The 18,215-nt window shown below is 32.4% G+C and overlaps 2 protein-coding genes across 2 annotated transcripts; both read right to left on the bottom strand.

The window, feature by feature from the left end:
- Positions 1 to 4,321: 4,321 nt before the first annotated feature.
- Positions 4,322 to 7,216, bottom strand: LOC115984536. Its single transcript, XM_031107576.1, has 6 exons — positions 5,557 to 7,216; positions 5,233 to 5,366; positions 5,031 to 5,140; positions 4,668 to 4,947; positions 4,514 to 4,578; positions 4,322 to 4,397 (listed from the first exon to the last, which is right to left on the bottom strand). The coding sequence occupies exons 1-6, from the start codon at positions 7,214 to 7,216 to the stop codon at positions 4,322 to 4,324; spliced, it is 2,325 nt and encodes a 774-aa protein (XP_030963436.1).
- Positions 7,217 to 7,246: 30 nt separating this feature from the next.
- Positions 7,247 to 8,732, bottom strand: LOC115984538. The gene is made up of 2 exons (XM_031107577.1): positions 8,540 to 8,732; positions 7,247 to 8,442 (listed from the first exon to the last, which is right to left on the bottom strand). The coding sequence occupies exons 1-2, from the start codon at positions 8,730 to 8,732 to the stop codon at positions 7,247 to 7,249; spliced, it is 1,389 nt and encodes a 462-aa protein (XP_030963437.1).
- Between the last annotated feature and the right edge of the window lie 9,483 nt (positions 8,733 to 18,215).

Genomic DNA, 18,215 nt, shown 5'->3' on the forward strand with positions numbered 1-18,215 from the left:
TGTACCAAGTGTATGCTCTATCCACTAAGGATTTAGCAAATTCTCTTAAACATAGTTCTCTGTCTCCTGCGTAGGGGCCCATAATGTGAATGAACTTACTCATGTATTTCACAGCGCTTCCATTTCTTTCGTCAAAAGGATGAAACTTTGGGGGTTCATACCCTTTGGGGTATGGCTTACCAAGAAGTTCTGGAGGAACGGGGGGTCCCGAGAGAATTTCTTGGGGATCCTCGAAAGTTTTTCCCTTTCTTGCTCCAGGAGGGCACTGACATCTGCCAGTGTTAAGTACTGGGGGTTGGTTCTCCCTTCCACTGTTGACCCTCCTTTTGGTTAAGTTCTGTCTTAGTTACCAACAGGGGGAACATTGTCTCTGATTTCCTGTGTCTTGCCTTTTTTGAGAAGGCGAACTTCTTGCTCTAGATCCTTCAACATCGCTGTCATCCGAGCCATGGGGTCTGGTTCCTGCCTTGCATGCCTTTGTCCTGACACGACCTCCTGCTCTACGAAGGGTACCTCGCCTCTTTGTCTGGAAGCTACCTCGTTTTCTCCCACGGGCTCAGAGGCTGCAGGTGGCATATTAGTACCTTTGCTGTTCCTTTGTCTTGAAGGCATGCTCTGTGAAGGGATTACTTCTTCCATCTTCTTTACCCAGTCCCCAGTGAAGTCGCCAAAATGTGAGAGTTTTTTTTTTTTTTTTTTTTTTTAGCACTCAGGCCTAAGGATCCTGGGCCAAATAGTTATAGCTTGGTGGACTAGGCTTTGATTCACCTCAGCTAAAGGGCTGTTTAAGAATCAAGTGGTGCACAGGGCATACTTCCTACAATACACATAAACTAGAAAATGACGATATTTGTATTGAACAACAATCAAAACAACAAAATTAAATGCAAAGCAAACTGTAAATGTACAAAGTAATGGCTAGGGATCCTCAAATTAATAAGAAATACTTCATTGAATTTTCTTTATTATGATTACAGTGTGCTCACTAAAATGTGATACAAGGTTCAAGTAAGCTCAAAAATTACAGTCTTAGATGGCTATTTAAGCCTCTAAGACTTGTAAAGTTTGATCCTTTTTGAATCCGAGTATGTGTTATAAGGGCTGTTTCTGGGATACCGGGAGATAATTTTACTAATTTCTCCGAGTTTTCTTCTTGACAAAACTTTCTCAATAATTCTGTTGTAATTTTTCTCTATCCACTTCTTCACAATCCTTTCCCCCTTTTATAGTGTTATTCTAAAGTCTCGAGGAACTATTGATTCCTCTGTTTTGCCTCTTGGGTACCAAAGCCTGTTTTGTGGCCATCGCCCAGGAGGTTCAGTTTTCCCTGTTCCTCATTCTTTTCTTCCTTTTAGTGTTGTTTCCTCGAAAGTCCATAGTTGACTATCTATTTCGGAGTGCATTGATATCACGTTCCTCACGGTTCAGCTTTTGGCTGTCCTTCTTCTTTATCTTTTTTCTCAAATGGGCGGAATCCCACTCTGCTGGTTCGAAAGTCCTTTGCTACTACTCCCTTTTTATAGCCCTTCATTCTGGTTCCCCGAGGTACCGTCCACTTGTGCTGTGAGAGGTCACTCTAGGTTTTCTTCTTTTTCTTGCTGGATATCTGGTACCTAAGAAGGACAAATCCATCCTCTGTTTCTTGTGTTCTTTTGGCTATTCCTTCGAGCTGTCTTAATCCTCTCTTGACTGTGTTATACGTCTCGGGGATCTCGAGCCTTTGGCAGCCTCTAAGCAGGGCCGGCTCTATGGTGAAGCAAAAAATGCAACCGCCTAAGGCCCCAAGTAAAAAAAAGGCCCCTAAATTTTAACCAATAGGATTATTTATAATCAATAAATAAAATAATTTTTTTATTAGATGAAAAACAAATAAAAAAATAGAGAAAAATGCAACGTCGTTCACAATATTTTTCACAACACTTTTATAACTAATGCTAAGTAGCAAGTTATTACAGCCTATTGTTGATGGCAAAAAAATAATTATAGTGATATTTTCAAATAAAAAACAAAAAACAGTTTAAAATCTAGGATTTGTTGTAAAAAATATTGTGAATGTTGCACTTCTAAAAAAAAAAAAGAATAATAATAAGAGTTTAATTAGCAAACTTTTACTAGTTTTTATCTAAATCTACCACTAACACCACTGTTTTACTTACCACTATCAATCTACTACATCAACAAGTATGAAAAATTGTCAAATTTTTTTTGTCTTAAAAATTAAAAAAAAAAATAAAATTTCTATGTAGTTCATGTTAATTAATAGTAATTTTGCATCTAAATAAGATGATCAATTTTCGCCTTAGGCCCCCAAATGCATCAAGCCGCCCCTGCCTCTAAGGATCCCGACTCAGCTTTCTTTTTACGCTGGTATTTTTCCAATCTTATGATCTGGGCTTCTTTTCTTTTTCTTCTTTCTTTTCTCATACGCTTCCGGGCTTGTCTTTTTTCTTTATGTTTTTGGGCTTAAAGCCTTTTGGACTTACCATCTCTTTTCATTTTCCATGGCCCCTTGTGCTTATTTCTTTGCGCTTGGGTGCTGTGATTTTTTGGACCTCAACAAAGGGCAAGTGAAATCCACTGGCTTTCAAATCGATACTTGCTAGCTCTTTTTACTACTCCTCTTACCAAAATATTTCTCATACAAGCTCTTGGCTTGCTTGCCATTTGTTTGATAACGAAATCCATTCTCTTTTGATCCATTCCTTCATCTTGAATTTTTCTTTTTCTCTCAAGCTTCTTAACAAATAATCAAAATAGGTTGAAGCTCGCGGTAGATTGTAGCCTTCAAGTAGCCCACTCCAGAATTTTTGTTTGCTGACTAAAGCCATCCAAAAATGTATGTAACAAAAATAATGAAGCACTACGTAGAAATATATGATAGTCCCTTCTCGTTCATCCTAAAAAGGCCACAAAAAAACAAGTAGTAATATATGATGGAAAGAAAGATTACCATAATCGTGAAGTTTTCTCTGTATGGTCCTTGTGTTATCAAACCACATTATGACTTGCGTTCTTGCGTTCCACTCATAATGAAAAAGAGCATTAGAAAGAACATACAATCAATCAAAATCGTCTAATCTACCAAGTGTTTAAAATAAATGCTGGTGTAAGTGTAACTGTTAGATAGGCATATATTGTTCCATCGTACACATTTCAAGTGCATGCAATTTGCTTTCTGAAAGTGAAGGACCAAAGTAGAATTTTATAGTTTTTATCTGTGTTCTTGCTTTGCCATTACCATCTCCAGTGTCACTCATTATCACCAATGGCTTAAGACCACTCCACCTATCCATTTTGTCCCTTATATTTTTTGTGAGGTTTTTTTTTTTTCCTTTTTCTTTTCGACAAAACAATTTTGCCACTCGCATGAAATTTCTCTTGGTTGAAGTAAAATACAGTCCAGCAAAATACAAAAGTAAAAAGCAGTTGACAAATACATTTCTTATTTCTAATTCTTTAGGCCATTTCACCTTGAAAATCAGTGTCTTTTTTTAAGATTATGAGCAGGGGCGGAACTACATAGAAGCCCGCCAAACTTTTCAAGAATTAAATTTTCAACACATATATGTTTCCGTCCTCCCCAAAACTCTTAATACTATTTTTGATCCCTCATTTTTAAAATTTTAGTTTTGCCCCAAATTATGAGAATGAATAAGTTTATATTATACTAGCCTCTGAGCATGCGCTCACGCGCATGCTCAGAGGCTTTTCTACTTTTTGGGTAAGGGTTAATTTAGAGCATTTATTATTATTTGGAATTATTACATTTTTCAATCACAAAAAAAAACCTAGGGGTGTGATGAGTGTCATGTGTGGAGAAATAATTTTCCAATCACAAAAAAATCTAGGGGTGTGATTGGAAAATTATTTCTCCACACATGACACTCATCACACCCATAGGTTTTTTTTTTGTGATTGAAAAATGTAATAATTCCAAATTATAATAAATGCTCTAAATTAACCCTTACCCAAAAAATAGAAAAGCCTTTGAGCACGCGCGTGAGCGCATGCTCAGAGGCTAGTATTCCGTAATTATTATCCATTTTTGCCCAAAAAAAAAAAAATTATGCAGTAATCAACGTATTATTGATTGGGAGATAATGCAATAATTTAGTATTAACCTTTAGGGGGAGGAAGAAAAAGATCCTCTAAATATTGCTTATAAATAGTGCATATATTGAAAATGCATAATAAAACTGTAACAATAAGACTACTTACAAAATACATGTGATGACCTTGCCAAAAGCAATTATGATAAAATTGTAAAATAATGCACTACATCTGAAACATGGAATAGGTGAACTTATTAATATTATGATGACTACGGTGGAGAAGTTGGTGGAGCAATGCTATTTGTTTCACATTCTAATTGCTTTCCAGCAGCATTTGCCATGAACCTATGATACAAAATGTGTTAGTTTGTGTTATTAATAGAGACTTTAAAACGTACATAATAATGATAAGCACTATAAATATCATGCATAAACTTGTAAAATGAAATATTTGAACTGACCTTGTGATGATATTGCATAGCTCCATGTATGTGAAATGGTCTACTTCAGCTTGGGACTTGAAGAACTATCATTTAATTACCAAAATTTAAAAAAAAAAAAAATTTAAAAACTATATAATTTTTTTTTTTAAGTAGATGTGGTAATGTTTTGTACCTGCTTTATTATCACATCGTCCTTAACTCTCATTTTCTGTTTGTCTTTACTGTTTTTGGTGTAGAAGATTGCATCGTCCTTGATTTTTTTTGTTCGTATCTTTTTTTGCTCTTTGATGTTGGAAACCACATTGTCCTTGATTTTCATTCTCTGTTTGTCTCTGTTGGCATGAGTGTTAGAGATCACATCGTCCTTCATTTTTCCTTTGTCTTTATTCTTATGGATGTTGGAAACTTCATTGCTCTTGACAGCGATTTGTTGTTTGTCTTTGTTCTTGGTCCTTCAAAATGAAGGAAAAAAACTGTTTGTATACTAAAATTATCAATTAGTTATTTTCCTATTTTAAAAAATAGCATAACAAACCTTTCCAATTCTTGTGACTCTAAAACTCGTTTCACTTCTCTCCAAAGCTCTTTCTTGTCAGCTCGAACAGTGAATCCCCAACCAGGTGAATAAATTTGCAATTTTCGAACCTAACCCATTCGCCACATGACATTTTTAATATTAATTTTGATAAAACAATAGAAAGGATGCCGATTAAAGATATCATTAGAAAGAAATATACCTTGTTATCAATGGCCTCCATGTTCGATATTGACTGATCATCCTTCCACTTTTCCCAATGAGCAGTAGGAAAAGCATGCACTCCATTATTTAGCATAGTGGACTCAATCCTCACATTTGAGTTAGGCATCCTTCCTGTTACCAATTAATTGTATACATAAAAAACTTCAAAAAATGAAATATTAAAATGAAGATAGCATAACCATTAAAATTTGTAAATTATTAAAGTAAATCTATATGTAAGACAGTTCTTTTCAATTGTTAATTAATACCTATGATGAAGGGAACAAAAAATCTTTATACACAATATTTCTTGTGTGAACACCTTCCTCCTCAGGTATTCTGCCTTTTTGCACCAATAGTTTTGTAGTGGATTGGGAGACTCCCCTTAACAATGCCACATATAATTGGCCATGACTAAAAACATGATCAGGAAGATAAATTCCAACAGTTGGAATTGTCTGACCTTGCGCTTTATTTATTGTAAGTGCAAAGCTTAAACGTACAGGAAATTGTCGTCTGATCATTACAAATGGCAGGTGTACATTTTCTGTTGTCTTCAAAGGGATTCTTGGCAAAAAAATGCGTGTACCTACATATTGTCCAGTCAAAATTCCAGCATCAATTACGTTGTTAAAACATCCACGGCATATCAATCTTGTACCATTACATAATCCGGCTTTTGGATCTATATTGCGCAACAACATAATTGGAGCATCTTTTTTTAGCCGTAATATATGTGGTGGTAAACCCCCTGGAGATATAGAATTTAGGAATTCTTGTTGATATAGATGTTGTGTATCTCCTTCAACCTCATCAAAAGAATGTAATGTAAACTCATCTCCTGGAAACTGAGAAATTATCTTTGCATTAAGTTGTTCAACATCATCATTTATAGGTGTTAGCAAAGTCCTATCAACCATATACCTTGCATCATTGACATGGTCTTGTAAATTTGGAAAAACTTGATCAATCAAGTTGTATATAGAATGCTGACCCTCCCATTGCATTGCCATTGAAGGGGGTAGTTTAATCAAATCATCAATTATATATGGTTCATTCCCATCACCAATGTGTTGTATGTACTCAGCAAACTCTTCATCATTGCTAGACCTCATATTCTGCTTCAAATGTAACACTTTGACATCTTTCCATAATGGGGACTTGACTATGCATGCATCAATCATTTTTGCCTTTGTACCCTTTGGAACAACCGGAAGTACTTGACGAAAATCTCCACCCAAAATTAGCACCTTCCCACCAAAAGGTAAATTTACTTCCATAATATCTCTAAATGTTCTATCTAAAGATTCAAGTGCACGTTGATTTACCATTGGGGCTTCATCCCAAATTATTATGGTGGCACGTCTAATAAGCTCAGCTAAGTCTGATTGTTTACTTATTGAGCAAGTAGATGAAGCATCTAGAGTTAAAGGAATCTTAAACCTGGAATGCGCTGTTCTTCCACCAGGGAGTAACGTTGCTGCTATGCCAGATGTAGCTGTGGCAATTGCAATGTGACCAGCTTTTCTCAAGGCTGCCAATATTGTGCGATACAAAAATGTTTTCCCAGTTCCCCCTGGCCCATCGACGAAGAATATCATACTTTCGTTACGATCAATAACTGTCATGATTGTGTCATATGCAAGTCTCTGGTCGTTATTCAACTTCTCAATTAAAGTGAATTCTTCATCTATATTAGGAATAGTTAGCTCATCTTGTATGAGTCTTGGTATAGTTAAATCATTGTCACATTTTCCAGTTAAAATCGGCAAATCATACTCTGTAATATGCTTTCCATGTTGCAAGAGTAATGCCTCTAAATCATTGAGAAGTTTATTTGTACGATGTGTCTCTGTTGTAACAGATGTTGATGGGTAATCTTCTATCATATATGGATAGAACTCATTCCACAATTCTCTTACTCCAATTGGTAAACAAAATACCAATATTGTTGCGAACAATCTTCTTAAAGCAGACGGCATTCGAATGTCTCTTGCCTCAAGTAGACATTGTCATATGCTGTTATCATTCTCTAGTAAACCCCTATGTTGAGCTGCTTGTTTAAAAGTTGGATAGGTTATCCCATTCACAGTCAATAAATCGTCAAATCCTGTTGGCCCCTTGACATGATTAAGAAGAACACACAAATTGAACTTCTCTCCATCAAATGGTGAAACAGTATATACCCTGCCCACTACTTTTTTATGAGATCTTCTTTGTGTCCATGTTTTGTTTTTATAATCCCAACAATAATGCTCAGGGAACTCTCTATATAGATAATTTCGTGCATCATGATCAATCATATTCATATAAAAAAATTCAGTGAGCATTGTCTTTTTACTTCGCTCCAAATCATTAGCAATTGGTTCATGTGGTCTAAAATGTACCTGTTGTCTATCTGGAAGATGAATTTGCAAACGAAAAATGGCAGGGTACATTCGATACATAGGGAAAGAAAATATCTTCCAACATGCCTCTGGAGCACATACCCATCTTGCATCAACGTACTGTTCGACCTCATCATAATTTGGGCCTGGTCTAACTTTCATAGAGACACGAGTATTGTCTACCATAATCCTGCAATGATCATTCAATGGCACGGGATTATTAGTATCATATCGTTTGTAAACAGGATATGAGTCATTGCCTTGGTAGGTTTCTGGCGAGAAAGGCTTTGGGTATCCTTTTTTACATCGCCCATTTTTCATACATGGTGATCTTGGATTTTGTACTCCGCAAGGACCATGTATCATATGTTTCAGTACAGCTTTATGTAACTGAGGTTGTTCCTCCTTACACGGTATTTCTGCTTTAACAACTCGATCGTAATCCTCTGGATTATGCAATTTATCATCTTCATCGAGAATTATAAGCATGTGGGCATGTGGTAAACCCCTTTTTTGGAACTCAAAGACTTGCACATATACAATAACTCTTCCGAGAACCCCTTTAACCACAATATCATCTTTCAATTCTTCAAATTTTGATTTGAAAACTCTTGCAAGCAAGTCTGGACGATCATGTGCGGTTTGTGCGGGTAAAAGCTCATTTTGGATTTCTTCCCATCCTGGATTACACGTCATTGTGATGAATAAATCTGGTTTCCCAAACTTTTGAACCAATGACATTGCATCTTGAAATCGTTGGATCATATCGCGTGGGCTTCCCACAAATGATGAAGGTAGAATGGTTCTATGTCCAACATTTCCTAAATATAAGGTGAAAAAGTTGGGTCATTAATAAATATTCCTACCAATTTGCCATTAATAAGATAATGTAAATTTCAAGTGTAAAATTTACATTACCAGTATCACTCTCTCCTTCATGGAAAGCATCTTGTAGGCCTTGGTACAGATCTGCCCTAATAGAATCTTGATTGTGCTCAAACCACCTAAGCTTGTGTGTTTCAATTTTTACATAATTATCAACAACATATTGTTGTGAAAGGCGTCCTCCATACCAAATCATTGATAGAGCATCGTCGCGAATCTTGGACATTAGTAAAAATAAATGTAGGTTCAGTTATTTTATAGTGTAAGCGGCATTTTGAAGTAAAAAAAAAATTGAAAATAATAAAACTGTTACCTGAAAGATGAATGCATAATACTCATGACATGACACTTTATTTCTATTAGTGTCGCGTGTATTGATATCCCATCCATATGTTCCAAATGGGAAAAGTATTGGGTATTACAATGGATCATAATATCCTGCTGTATCTTGAACATTGATCAAATTACCACCAAATGTTTGAATCAAAATTTCTCTACCACTTAAATGACCAGCTTCTTCTCCTCCTACAATAATAGCTGCCACTTGGGAAGCACTAGGAAGGCAATATTGAGGTTGGTTTAAAGGTTGTTCTTTAATCAGAAGTTTACATTGATGTAAATTTGGACTTTGAGATAGTTGACGAAATTTCTCCACAAATGGGTTATACATGTCTAAGATCCTTTGAATAAGTTGCACAATATCTTCATGAGCTTCTACAGATTGAGACATTCTGTGTTGTATGTCAAGACCAGTGTCGTAGATATATAATTGTAGATGTCGTACACTTAGAGGTGTATGTGGTAAAAGACTACCAATTCTATGATAGATGGCACCTTGGGCCCGAAATGTATATATTCCTCGACTATTCAAGGCCATGGTTTCATCTACGTGCACTCCCATTGAGGTAAATGCAAACATGTTGTTGTAAAACCGTATATATTGCCTGAAATGTCTGCCTCGTGGTGTTTGCTCACAAATGAGCTCCCTAAATTCAGGACAAATTGGTATGTTGGGTAAGGATATTTTTCCATCCTTGCAACACATAGAGGATGTCTCTCGATGGAACAAATGGGCATTACAAAAGCAACATGTCTTTGGTTGTGGTAGTTGGTACCTAATGGTCTGTATACCTTCTTTATAATCCTTTGCACAATTGTATCTGCCTCGCATACAATTTATTACATGTGCAGTACCATCAAACGTGTTGTCAACACCTAATTTTTATTTTGAGGAAAAAATTAGTGATAAAGAGTGTTATGATAGTTGTGAAAGAAAATATTAAAATATTAAAATATTAATAATGTTTCAAATATGCAGCTTATTAACAAATAATAAAATTGATAATGATAAACATGTAAATTGAAATTAAAATGGTGAGATTGAGTAACAAACCTTGTTCTCTGTAGCCATCCCCGTGATTTTGACAATTTATATTTTCAACTGCTTCTGTTCTTTCTACACCTGCAATGTAATTATAGAAAATGCTCAATTGGTGTTATTATATATAAAAATAATGATGAAATGTTTATAGAAGGATATAAACATGAAATTGAGGATAAAAATGGTGACATTGAGAAACGAACCTTGTTCTCTATAGGCATCCCCTTGGTTTTGCTCAACTATATTTTCAACTCCTTCAATTCTTTCTATAACTGCAATGTATTTATATAAAATGCTCAATTGGTGTAATTATATATAAAAAAATATGGTTAAAGCTTTATCAATATATTATATAAGACTTACCAGTAGTAACATTAGAATTTATATGACTTGATCCAGCCTTAAAGTCATTCGCCATTATAGTTGGATAGGATGGAGGGAGACCTAAATTTAATATTATAAACATTGACTTAATATCTTAGTATACATTGACATACAATTAACAAGCTAGAGATTACGGATTTTATCAAAATAACAAGATTCCAATCAATGAAGAATGTTTAAACAGCTTAAACTATAATCTCACCACTGACTTCTTGCATAGCCCTATGCTCAACTGGCATATTGCGTGCCAAGTTACGGATATGGGTAAGCCGACGACTTCGTCCATCCTCGTGATTAGGTGGTATTAGTGATGGGTTTGTTGATGTTGAATTAGAATGTACAACATCTTCTTCATTTAAATTTGTTGGGCCTCCCACTAAAATGTGATCACCACCTAAAGTTTGTTGCCTTTGTCTTGAGTAATTAGCACGACGTCTTGCCAATCGAATATTTCTGCTTTCATTGTCTTCTCGTTGTCTTCTCATGCGAGCATAATATCTCCATTGTTCTCGACGACGTTCTATGTCATCGGTATTCACCGCCGATGTATTTTGCGAACTCATTTGTACATAAAATTAAATTAAATTTATGGTGGTCGTTGTGCATACATACACAATAATCAATAGATTTTTCCTTGTCACAAACAGGGTGTTTTAAAACCTCATTAAAGTGAACTAATTTTGAACAAATTAATCACATGTAAGAATTGTAATAATATGTGTGATTGTAATAAATTTTTAGTAAAATAGGAGAAATAAGTTACACTTCTTAAAATTATTAAATTATTATTTTAGGTTATGATTTGTTAGATCAATATGATGAAAATATAATTTAGAAAATGTTTAATTTATTTCAAAAAATCATTTATTTATAGTTAAAATTAGATTAAATTTTTCGTACTCATTTCACACACTTTAAAAAAAAAATCATGCCATTTTGGTTAATTTGGATGAGAAAATAATGTGTCTGTTTGTAACTTTATGTGTCTATGTGTAAGTGTAAGAGAGAGAAGAAGTGGCTTAGTGAGTTTAGAAGTTGAGAGTTGTGGAGGTGATGATTTAAAGGATTTGAATGTACATTTAATTTCTTACTTTACCGGATATAAATATAATATCATACAAATATACAAAGAGAAAATGAAGTCTGAAAAGAAAAATATTGTTGTTTTATGTTAAAACTTTTTTAATCTCTTCTTTACTAAAGTTCCCTTAATTATCCGTAAAAAAAATACCCTTAATTACGTGGGACATACTGATAGATGGCTAACGTGTAAGAGTTAATTTAGAACATTTATTATAATTTTGGATTATTACATTTTCCAATCACAAAAAAAAAAAAAAAAAGTCTAGGGTGTGATGAAAAATTATTTCACTACACATAATACTCATCAATGGCCTACATGTTCAATATTGCTTGATCATGCACTCCATTATTTAAATAGTACCTTTTCCATGTACTATTTAAAAAAATCGCACTTTAAATTTAGACCAAAGCATTAAACTAAGTATATTCTCCTCTCTTAACTTAATCTTTAATTTACTTTTTGAAGTAAATAATACGTTATTTGGTAATGAAAAATATAATCATTTTTACTGTTTTCTCTTTTTCGAAAATTCAAAGTATTTACATCTTGTACTTTGTTTTTTTTTTTTTTTTTTATATATATATATATATATATACATCTATCCATGAACTATTTTAAAAATCCTACTTTTTAGCATCTCACGTTTTCCTTTTTTTTTTTTTTAATCTCTTCCATATTTTGGAAAAAAAAGACTCCTACAATAAAACTACTACTATAATTTCTCCTTCCATATCCTTATATTTAGGCACTAACATAATTGATTTTGAAAGAAAATAAAATGCTAAATTTTAGGGAAAAAATTTTAAATCTAATATTCCATTCTTGTAAAGTCTCTCACGTTCTCTCTCTCTATCTATGTACTATTTTAAAAATTTCCACTTTCTATCCCACGTTAAACATCTGAAGTTTTCCTTTTTTTTTTTTTTAATACCTTTTTGGTGTTGTTGATGTTGTTTTTTTTTTTTTTTTTTTCAAATTTTATATATGACAGTTATCATTTTTTGTCATGTACTATTGCTCAAAATCGCACTTTAAATTTAGACCAAAGCATTAAACTAAGTATATACTCCTCTCTTAATTTAATCTTTAATTTACTTTTTGAAATAAATAATACGTTTTTTTTAATGAAAAATGAAATCGTTTTTATTGTTTTCTCATTTTCGAAAATTCAAAGTATTTACATCTTGTACTTTGTCTTTTTTTTTAATATATATATACACACATCTATCCATTTACTATTTTAAAAATCCTACTTTTTAGCATCTCACGTTTTCCTTTTTTATTTTTTTAATCTCTTCCATATTTTGGAAAAAAAAGACTCCTATAATAAAACTACTACTATAATTTCTCCTTCCATATCCTTATATTTAGGCACTAACATAATTGATTTTGAAAGAAAATAAAATGCTAAATTTTAGGGAAAAGAATTTTAAATCTAATATTCCATTCTTGTAAAGTCTCTCACGTTCTCTCTCTCTCTCTCTATCTATGTACTATTTAAAAAATTTCCACTTTCTATCCAATGTTAAACATCTCAAGTTTTCATTCTTCTTTTTTTTTTCTTTTTCTTTTTTTCTTTTTTTCAAATTTTATGTATGACAGTTATCATTTTTTGTCTTTTCCTAAAATGTAGTTTTTTTAATCCTAAAATTTAGTCATTTACTACACATCCATAACATAAGTAAATAAAACTTAAATTGGAAATTTTATGTGAAGAGATACATGTTAATTGTATACAAAATAAATCTCACGTTTTCCTCTTTTTTTTTTAATGTCGTCCATATTTTGAAAAAGAAAGACTCCTACAATAAAACTACTACTATAATTTCTCCATCCATATCCTTATATTTAGGCACTAACATATCTGATTTTGAAAAAAAAATAAAATGCTAAATTTTAGGGAAAAAAAATTAAAAGTCTAATATTTCATTCTTGTAAAGTCTCTCACGTTTTTGGTGTTGTTGATGCGGGTTTTTTTTTTTTTTTTCAAATTTTATGTATGACAGTTATCATTTTTTGTGTATTCGTAAAATTTAGTATTTTTAATCCTAAAATTTAGTCATTTACTACACATCCATAACATAAGTAAATAAAAGCTTAATTTGAAAATTTTATGGCAAGAGATACACGTTAATTGTATACAAAAGAAATATAGTTTCTATTACAAAAGAAATTTTTTTACAACAGTTTCTTAGATAACAACCACTTTATGTGAGGTTTAATACATATAATAATTCTTGTAAAGTCTCTCACCCGAACTTATCTAATATTCCATTCCAATGACTCCTCAATGCAATCCAAAAAGTTTGTGCGTACGTGAACTTGAGAGAGATAAAAGAATTAGGGTTAAACCAAGTATTTTAAAAAAAAAAAACTTTAATTAACAAACCAACGTTTGAATGTATATGTTGTTAAAGATAATAGCTTAAGTTTGTTAGAGTTTGTGTTTGAAATTTTTGAATTCAAATAGAAATAGAAAATTCTTCTCCAAAAAAAAAAAGAAAAAAAAAAAAGAATAAAGCAAACATTTGAATAAAATAGTAGTTATCCGAAAATTTTGGTAGTGATAGCATATAAGGATAAAAGAGATTGTGATAGAAAAATGATGAGAAAATGGGGTTTTTTTTTTTTTTTTGTGAGAACAAACGTGGTTTTAATAGGTGTAGCAATCCAACTTTTACAATTAGCTTCAGTTATATATATTTTTTTGAAATGTAAGATATATTGGAGAGTTGGAACTAAAAATTTAGGATCACCAAGTTTGTAACGGAAGATGTGGGTTTTTTTTTTTTACTAAAAAAGTGTGTTTGTTTTAATTTTAATTTTTTTAAATGGATAAAGTAATTTGAAAACTATTAGGAGAGTGATCCTATTTTGTAGGTAACATTTTAATGGGAGTTAAAGATGTATCTACTTATCAAAAAAAAAAAAAAAAGGTGTATATATCTATTTAGTTTAGTTTTTTTTTTTTTTTTTGATAACTATTTAAAATTTTTTTTGACATTTATTTTTTTTTTTATAAAAATTAAACTAAATAGATATATACACCTTTTTTTGGATAAACTTAGGGTGTTTTTATTTATTTATTTTTTAATAATAATAAAATAGTATTAGAAACGTAGGTTTCTTTTTAGGAAAAAAACAAAAAAAAACGTAGGTAATTTAACTAATTTTTCTATTAAAAAAAATAAACGTATAGTTAATTTGAAGAAGTGGGTTAGTGGGAGAGTGTTTCTATTTTGTAGGCAATATTTTAGTGTAAGTTAAACATGTTTTAGTCATTTACTACACATCCATAACATAAGTAAATAAAAGCTTAAATTGATAATTTTATGGCAAGAGATACACGTTAATTGTATACAAAAGAAATATAGTTTCTATTAGAAAAGAAATTTTTTTACAACACTTTCTTAGATAACGACCACTTTATGTGAGGTTTAATACATATAATAATTCTTATAAAAACCTTTTGATAAAATTAAAAACCTTTTCTAAGAAAGAATAAAATAAAAAACCTAATAAGAGAGTGATGGACGTTGTTGACCTTATTTTTTTTTTTTAAAAACTCACTATCTATTCATGAGGTGATCATGGTTATAGTTTTTAAAATGTAAACAAAGACTATTAAAAGAGGTAAAGGAAGCCATACTGTTTAACTGTTGGAGAATGATTTTGAATACTTCTTTTGTAGCATAAGACAGCCCTATCTTTGGATCACAATACCTACAACATGAAATGACAATTAGTATATGAAGGAACCATTTATTTCAAAATTACATTTTAAAATAAAGAAGAAGGGGAAAAAAAAAGAGTTAACGTGATACATATAAGAAAAAAAAAATTAGAACTTAAAGAAAGTCAATCATAAACAAAAGAAAAGAAAACAAAGAGGAACTTGCAAAAGATAGAACCTGAAAATTTGTTGAAACCTCTGACAGTAAATATCTTTAATATGAAGAAAAAGAGAAGAGGATGTAGAGCTAAACTAAATGTCTTTAATTTGAAGAAGAATGACAGAGAGAAAGTGAGATAGAAACTGTAAAGTGTACGTGAGTTTGTGGTTTTAAAGTGTAGGAGTTTTAATTTACATATCTATCCTCGGTAGTTGAAAACTTGTAAGTGGGTATAATGAGGGTATCTTAGGTATGAAAAATGTGGAATCCAAACAGGGGAAGCCCCTTAAATAGTAGTATAGAAAAAGAGTGCAATCTCAACGTTTTATCAAGAGATTTCTTAATTGAGAGTTTTTATATATACTTCTTTCCATGATTTGAATTAGCCTATATTGATTCCCTATCATTTTGAGAGAACAAATATTTGTTAGTGCTTAAAATCTTCTTTTTATTTACTGAAAAAAAAAATATTCAAAAAAATAATCCCTAATTAAGTATTGTGGGTTCATGGGCCCAAATCATACAATTGTGTTTTGGGCTTTGGCCGAGAGTGTGAGAAGTCCAAATCCGAGGAGGAATATCTCCTCGGATAAGCTAAACGCAGATCAAGTATAGATCCTAATGATCAAAGTGACCTTCCAAGAAGCTCTAGTGATAGGGACGTGCACCATAAACGCACAAGAAAGATGGGAACCCAAAAATGTCTAAGGGAAAGTTGCTATCATAGCATTGAATGATCTGTAGCTAATTCCCTAGCCGCATTAATGAGGAAGTGACCTTTGAACAGTACTTTTCCAGCCTTATAACCATCCTCCAAAGCCTTCTAGAGGAGGCTGATGGGACAAGTATCAGCCTAAACCATCAACTATCCACGTGTAGGGTAAAGATGAAAGAAGAGATGTAGTATAAATGAGAATAGAGACCCCAGAGGAAGGGGACTAGGAAAAATAGAGGGAGAAAGCACAATAGCACTCTCAAACAACTCCTATAACCATTCTCATTCAATATATACCAGAACAGAGCTCCTCAGATTGTGCCAAGGACAGATTCTCTTAGATAGACTTGGTTCATCTCCGTTTGATCATCATGAAAACCCATTCTAACCGTTATTCATGCACTAAAACCTAGCTCTTTAATCCACTTTCTATAAATTTATTGTACTGGGTTCACCAGGCCAAGATCCCATACATTTTGGGATTGGGTTGAAAAACGTGTCCCTACAAGTATAAATATTTTATTATTATTTTTTAAAGTAGTAAAAATGAAATAAGATTGAAGGAAACCCATTCAGATCTCTCTCTTTTTCTCTCATTGGATTTGCTAACTATTGCAAAGTTATGTTAGAGATACTATAAGCTTTTACTACATTAAGCTTATAAATTGATGTATCACAAATTATAAAAAATAAAATTTAAACATTCATTTATTGGGGTTGTAACCTATTAATTATTTTCATTGTTGCATCAGTTGATAAGTGTCATACAGTAAATTTGTCACATCTTTATCATTTTTTACCATGACGACCATGTGAAAATTACCTTTTCAAGTTGATTTTAGTCATTCTTTCTCCCAAAAAAAACTTGATTCTTACTCAAAAAAAGAAAGAAAAGAAGTTGGTTCTAGTCATATGCTCTCGGTGTTTCCAACTTGAATAGCATCAATTCAAAGGTGCCCAAATTCAATTACTTAAATAAAGACCATATTATAAAGCCCAAGATGCCATAAGGCACGCGACTATAACAAGACCACTACATACTACATAGCCATTCGTCCTAGTAAGGCCTCTGAAAGAAGCTATATATTAATTAAATTTGAATGATTTTTTCATCTATGATGTTTCTGTCAAAATTAGTTGCACGATGAGAACCATATGGAAATCTTAATTTGACTCTTTTTTTATTTTGATTTATTTATTTTTTTTATCAAGTTATAATTAGATTTTCTAGACTCATGCATTTTAAAATTAAATCCTCTGTTGACGAATGGGGAATCAAAACGTGTGGAAGGCCAGTCAGATGAAGAAACATTGAAAGAAGCTATGAGGGTGCTTAGGAACATGTTTGGACCCTACATACCCACTGATATACTTGTGCCACGGTGGTATTATAACAGGTTCCAATGTGGCAGCTACAGAAACTATCCAATCATCTCTAATAATCAACTTGTTCACGATATTAAGGTACAGTTTCTTACTTACCTTCCTTAAGTTTTTTTAATAGGTGATAAATTTTCACGATATTAAGGTACTAAAATTTGAGTTGAAACTATGGATAAGAAACCTTAGCAGATAGGAAAGACACAGTATTGTAAGGGGACTCCAGAATTTGCTTCTGCTGCCCAAAATAGTGCATATCTGTCATGTATTCTATTTGCAACTTGAAGAACAAAAAGCAAAAAAGAGTGAAAGGAGTTATGCATTTCTTGTTTAAATTTGAAAATCATGTTAAAAAGTTTGAACTTGATTAAAAAAATTTCACTATGATTTTGTATTGAAATTGTTTTATGCTTTTTGTTAAGGCCCCAGTGGAATGCATTTTCTTTACTGGTGAACGCACAAGTGAACAATTTAGTGGTTATGTTCATGGTGGATACATAGCAGGTAAGTTGATTATAGTATATTGTATTTTTGAATTGTAGGTTCCAATGATCAGGATCACTTCTAACATCTTATTCTCTTGATCAACTAAGAAGGTATTGACACTAGTAAAGCTTTGTTAGAAGAAATAAGGAAAGAAAGAAAAACTGAGAATCAAAATCATTTGTTAGAGCCCTTGTTAGCATTGACTGGGTCGTTAACTTTGACACAAGCAGATGCAGTCTCAAGTTTGCACAAATGTGATATTCCCACTCAATTATATCTTAGTGGGAAACTCAGTATTCCAGAAGCTATATTGTGACTATATGGACCTATACAGAAATGGCACTTTGTCGATGATGATGATGACAATGAAAATATGACCAATGAGA

The sequence above is a fragment of the Quercus lobata genome, chromosome 4 (genome assembly GCF_001633185.2).
Source record: "Quercus lobata isolate SW786 chromosome 4, ValleyOak3.0 Primary Assembly, whole genome shotgun sequence".
Lineage (NCBI taxonomy): Eukaryota > Viridiplantae > Streptophyta > Magnoliopsida > Fagales > Fagaceae > Quercus > Quercus lobata.

Coding starts and splice junctions, on each gene's coding strand:
- LOC115984536 (XM_031107576.1), bottom strand. CDS start 7,216: ATGCCGTCTGCTTTAAGAAGATTGTTCGCAACAATATTGGTATTTTGT. Junction 5,141..5,232: donor TGGAGGCCATTGATAACAAG/GTATATTTCTTT, acceptor CGAATGGGTTAG/GTTCGAAAATTGCAAATTTA. Junction 4,398..4,513: donor CTATGCAATATCATCACAAG/GTCAGTTCAAAT, acceptor TTTGTATCATAG/GTTCATGGCAAATGCTGCTG.
- LOC115984538 (XM_031107577.1), bottom strand. CDS start 8,732: ATGTCCAAGATTCGCGACGATGCTCTATCAATGATTTGGTATGGAGGA. Junction 8,443..8,539: donor TGAAGGAGAGAGTGATACTG/GTAATGTAAATT, acceptor CCTTATATTTAG/GAAATGTTGGACATAGAACC.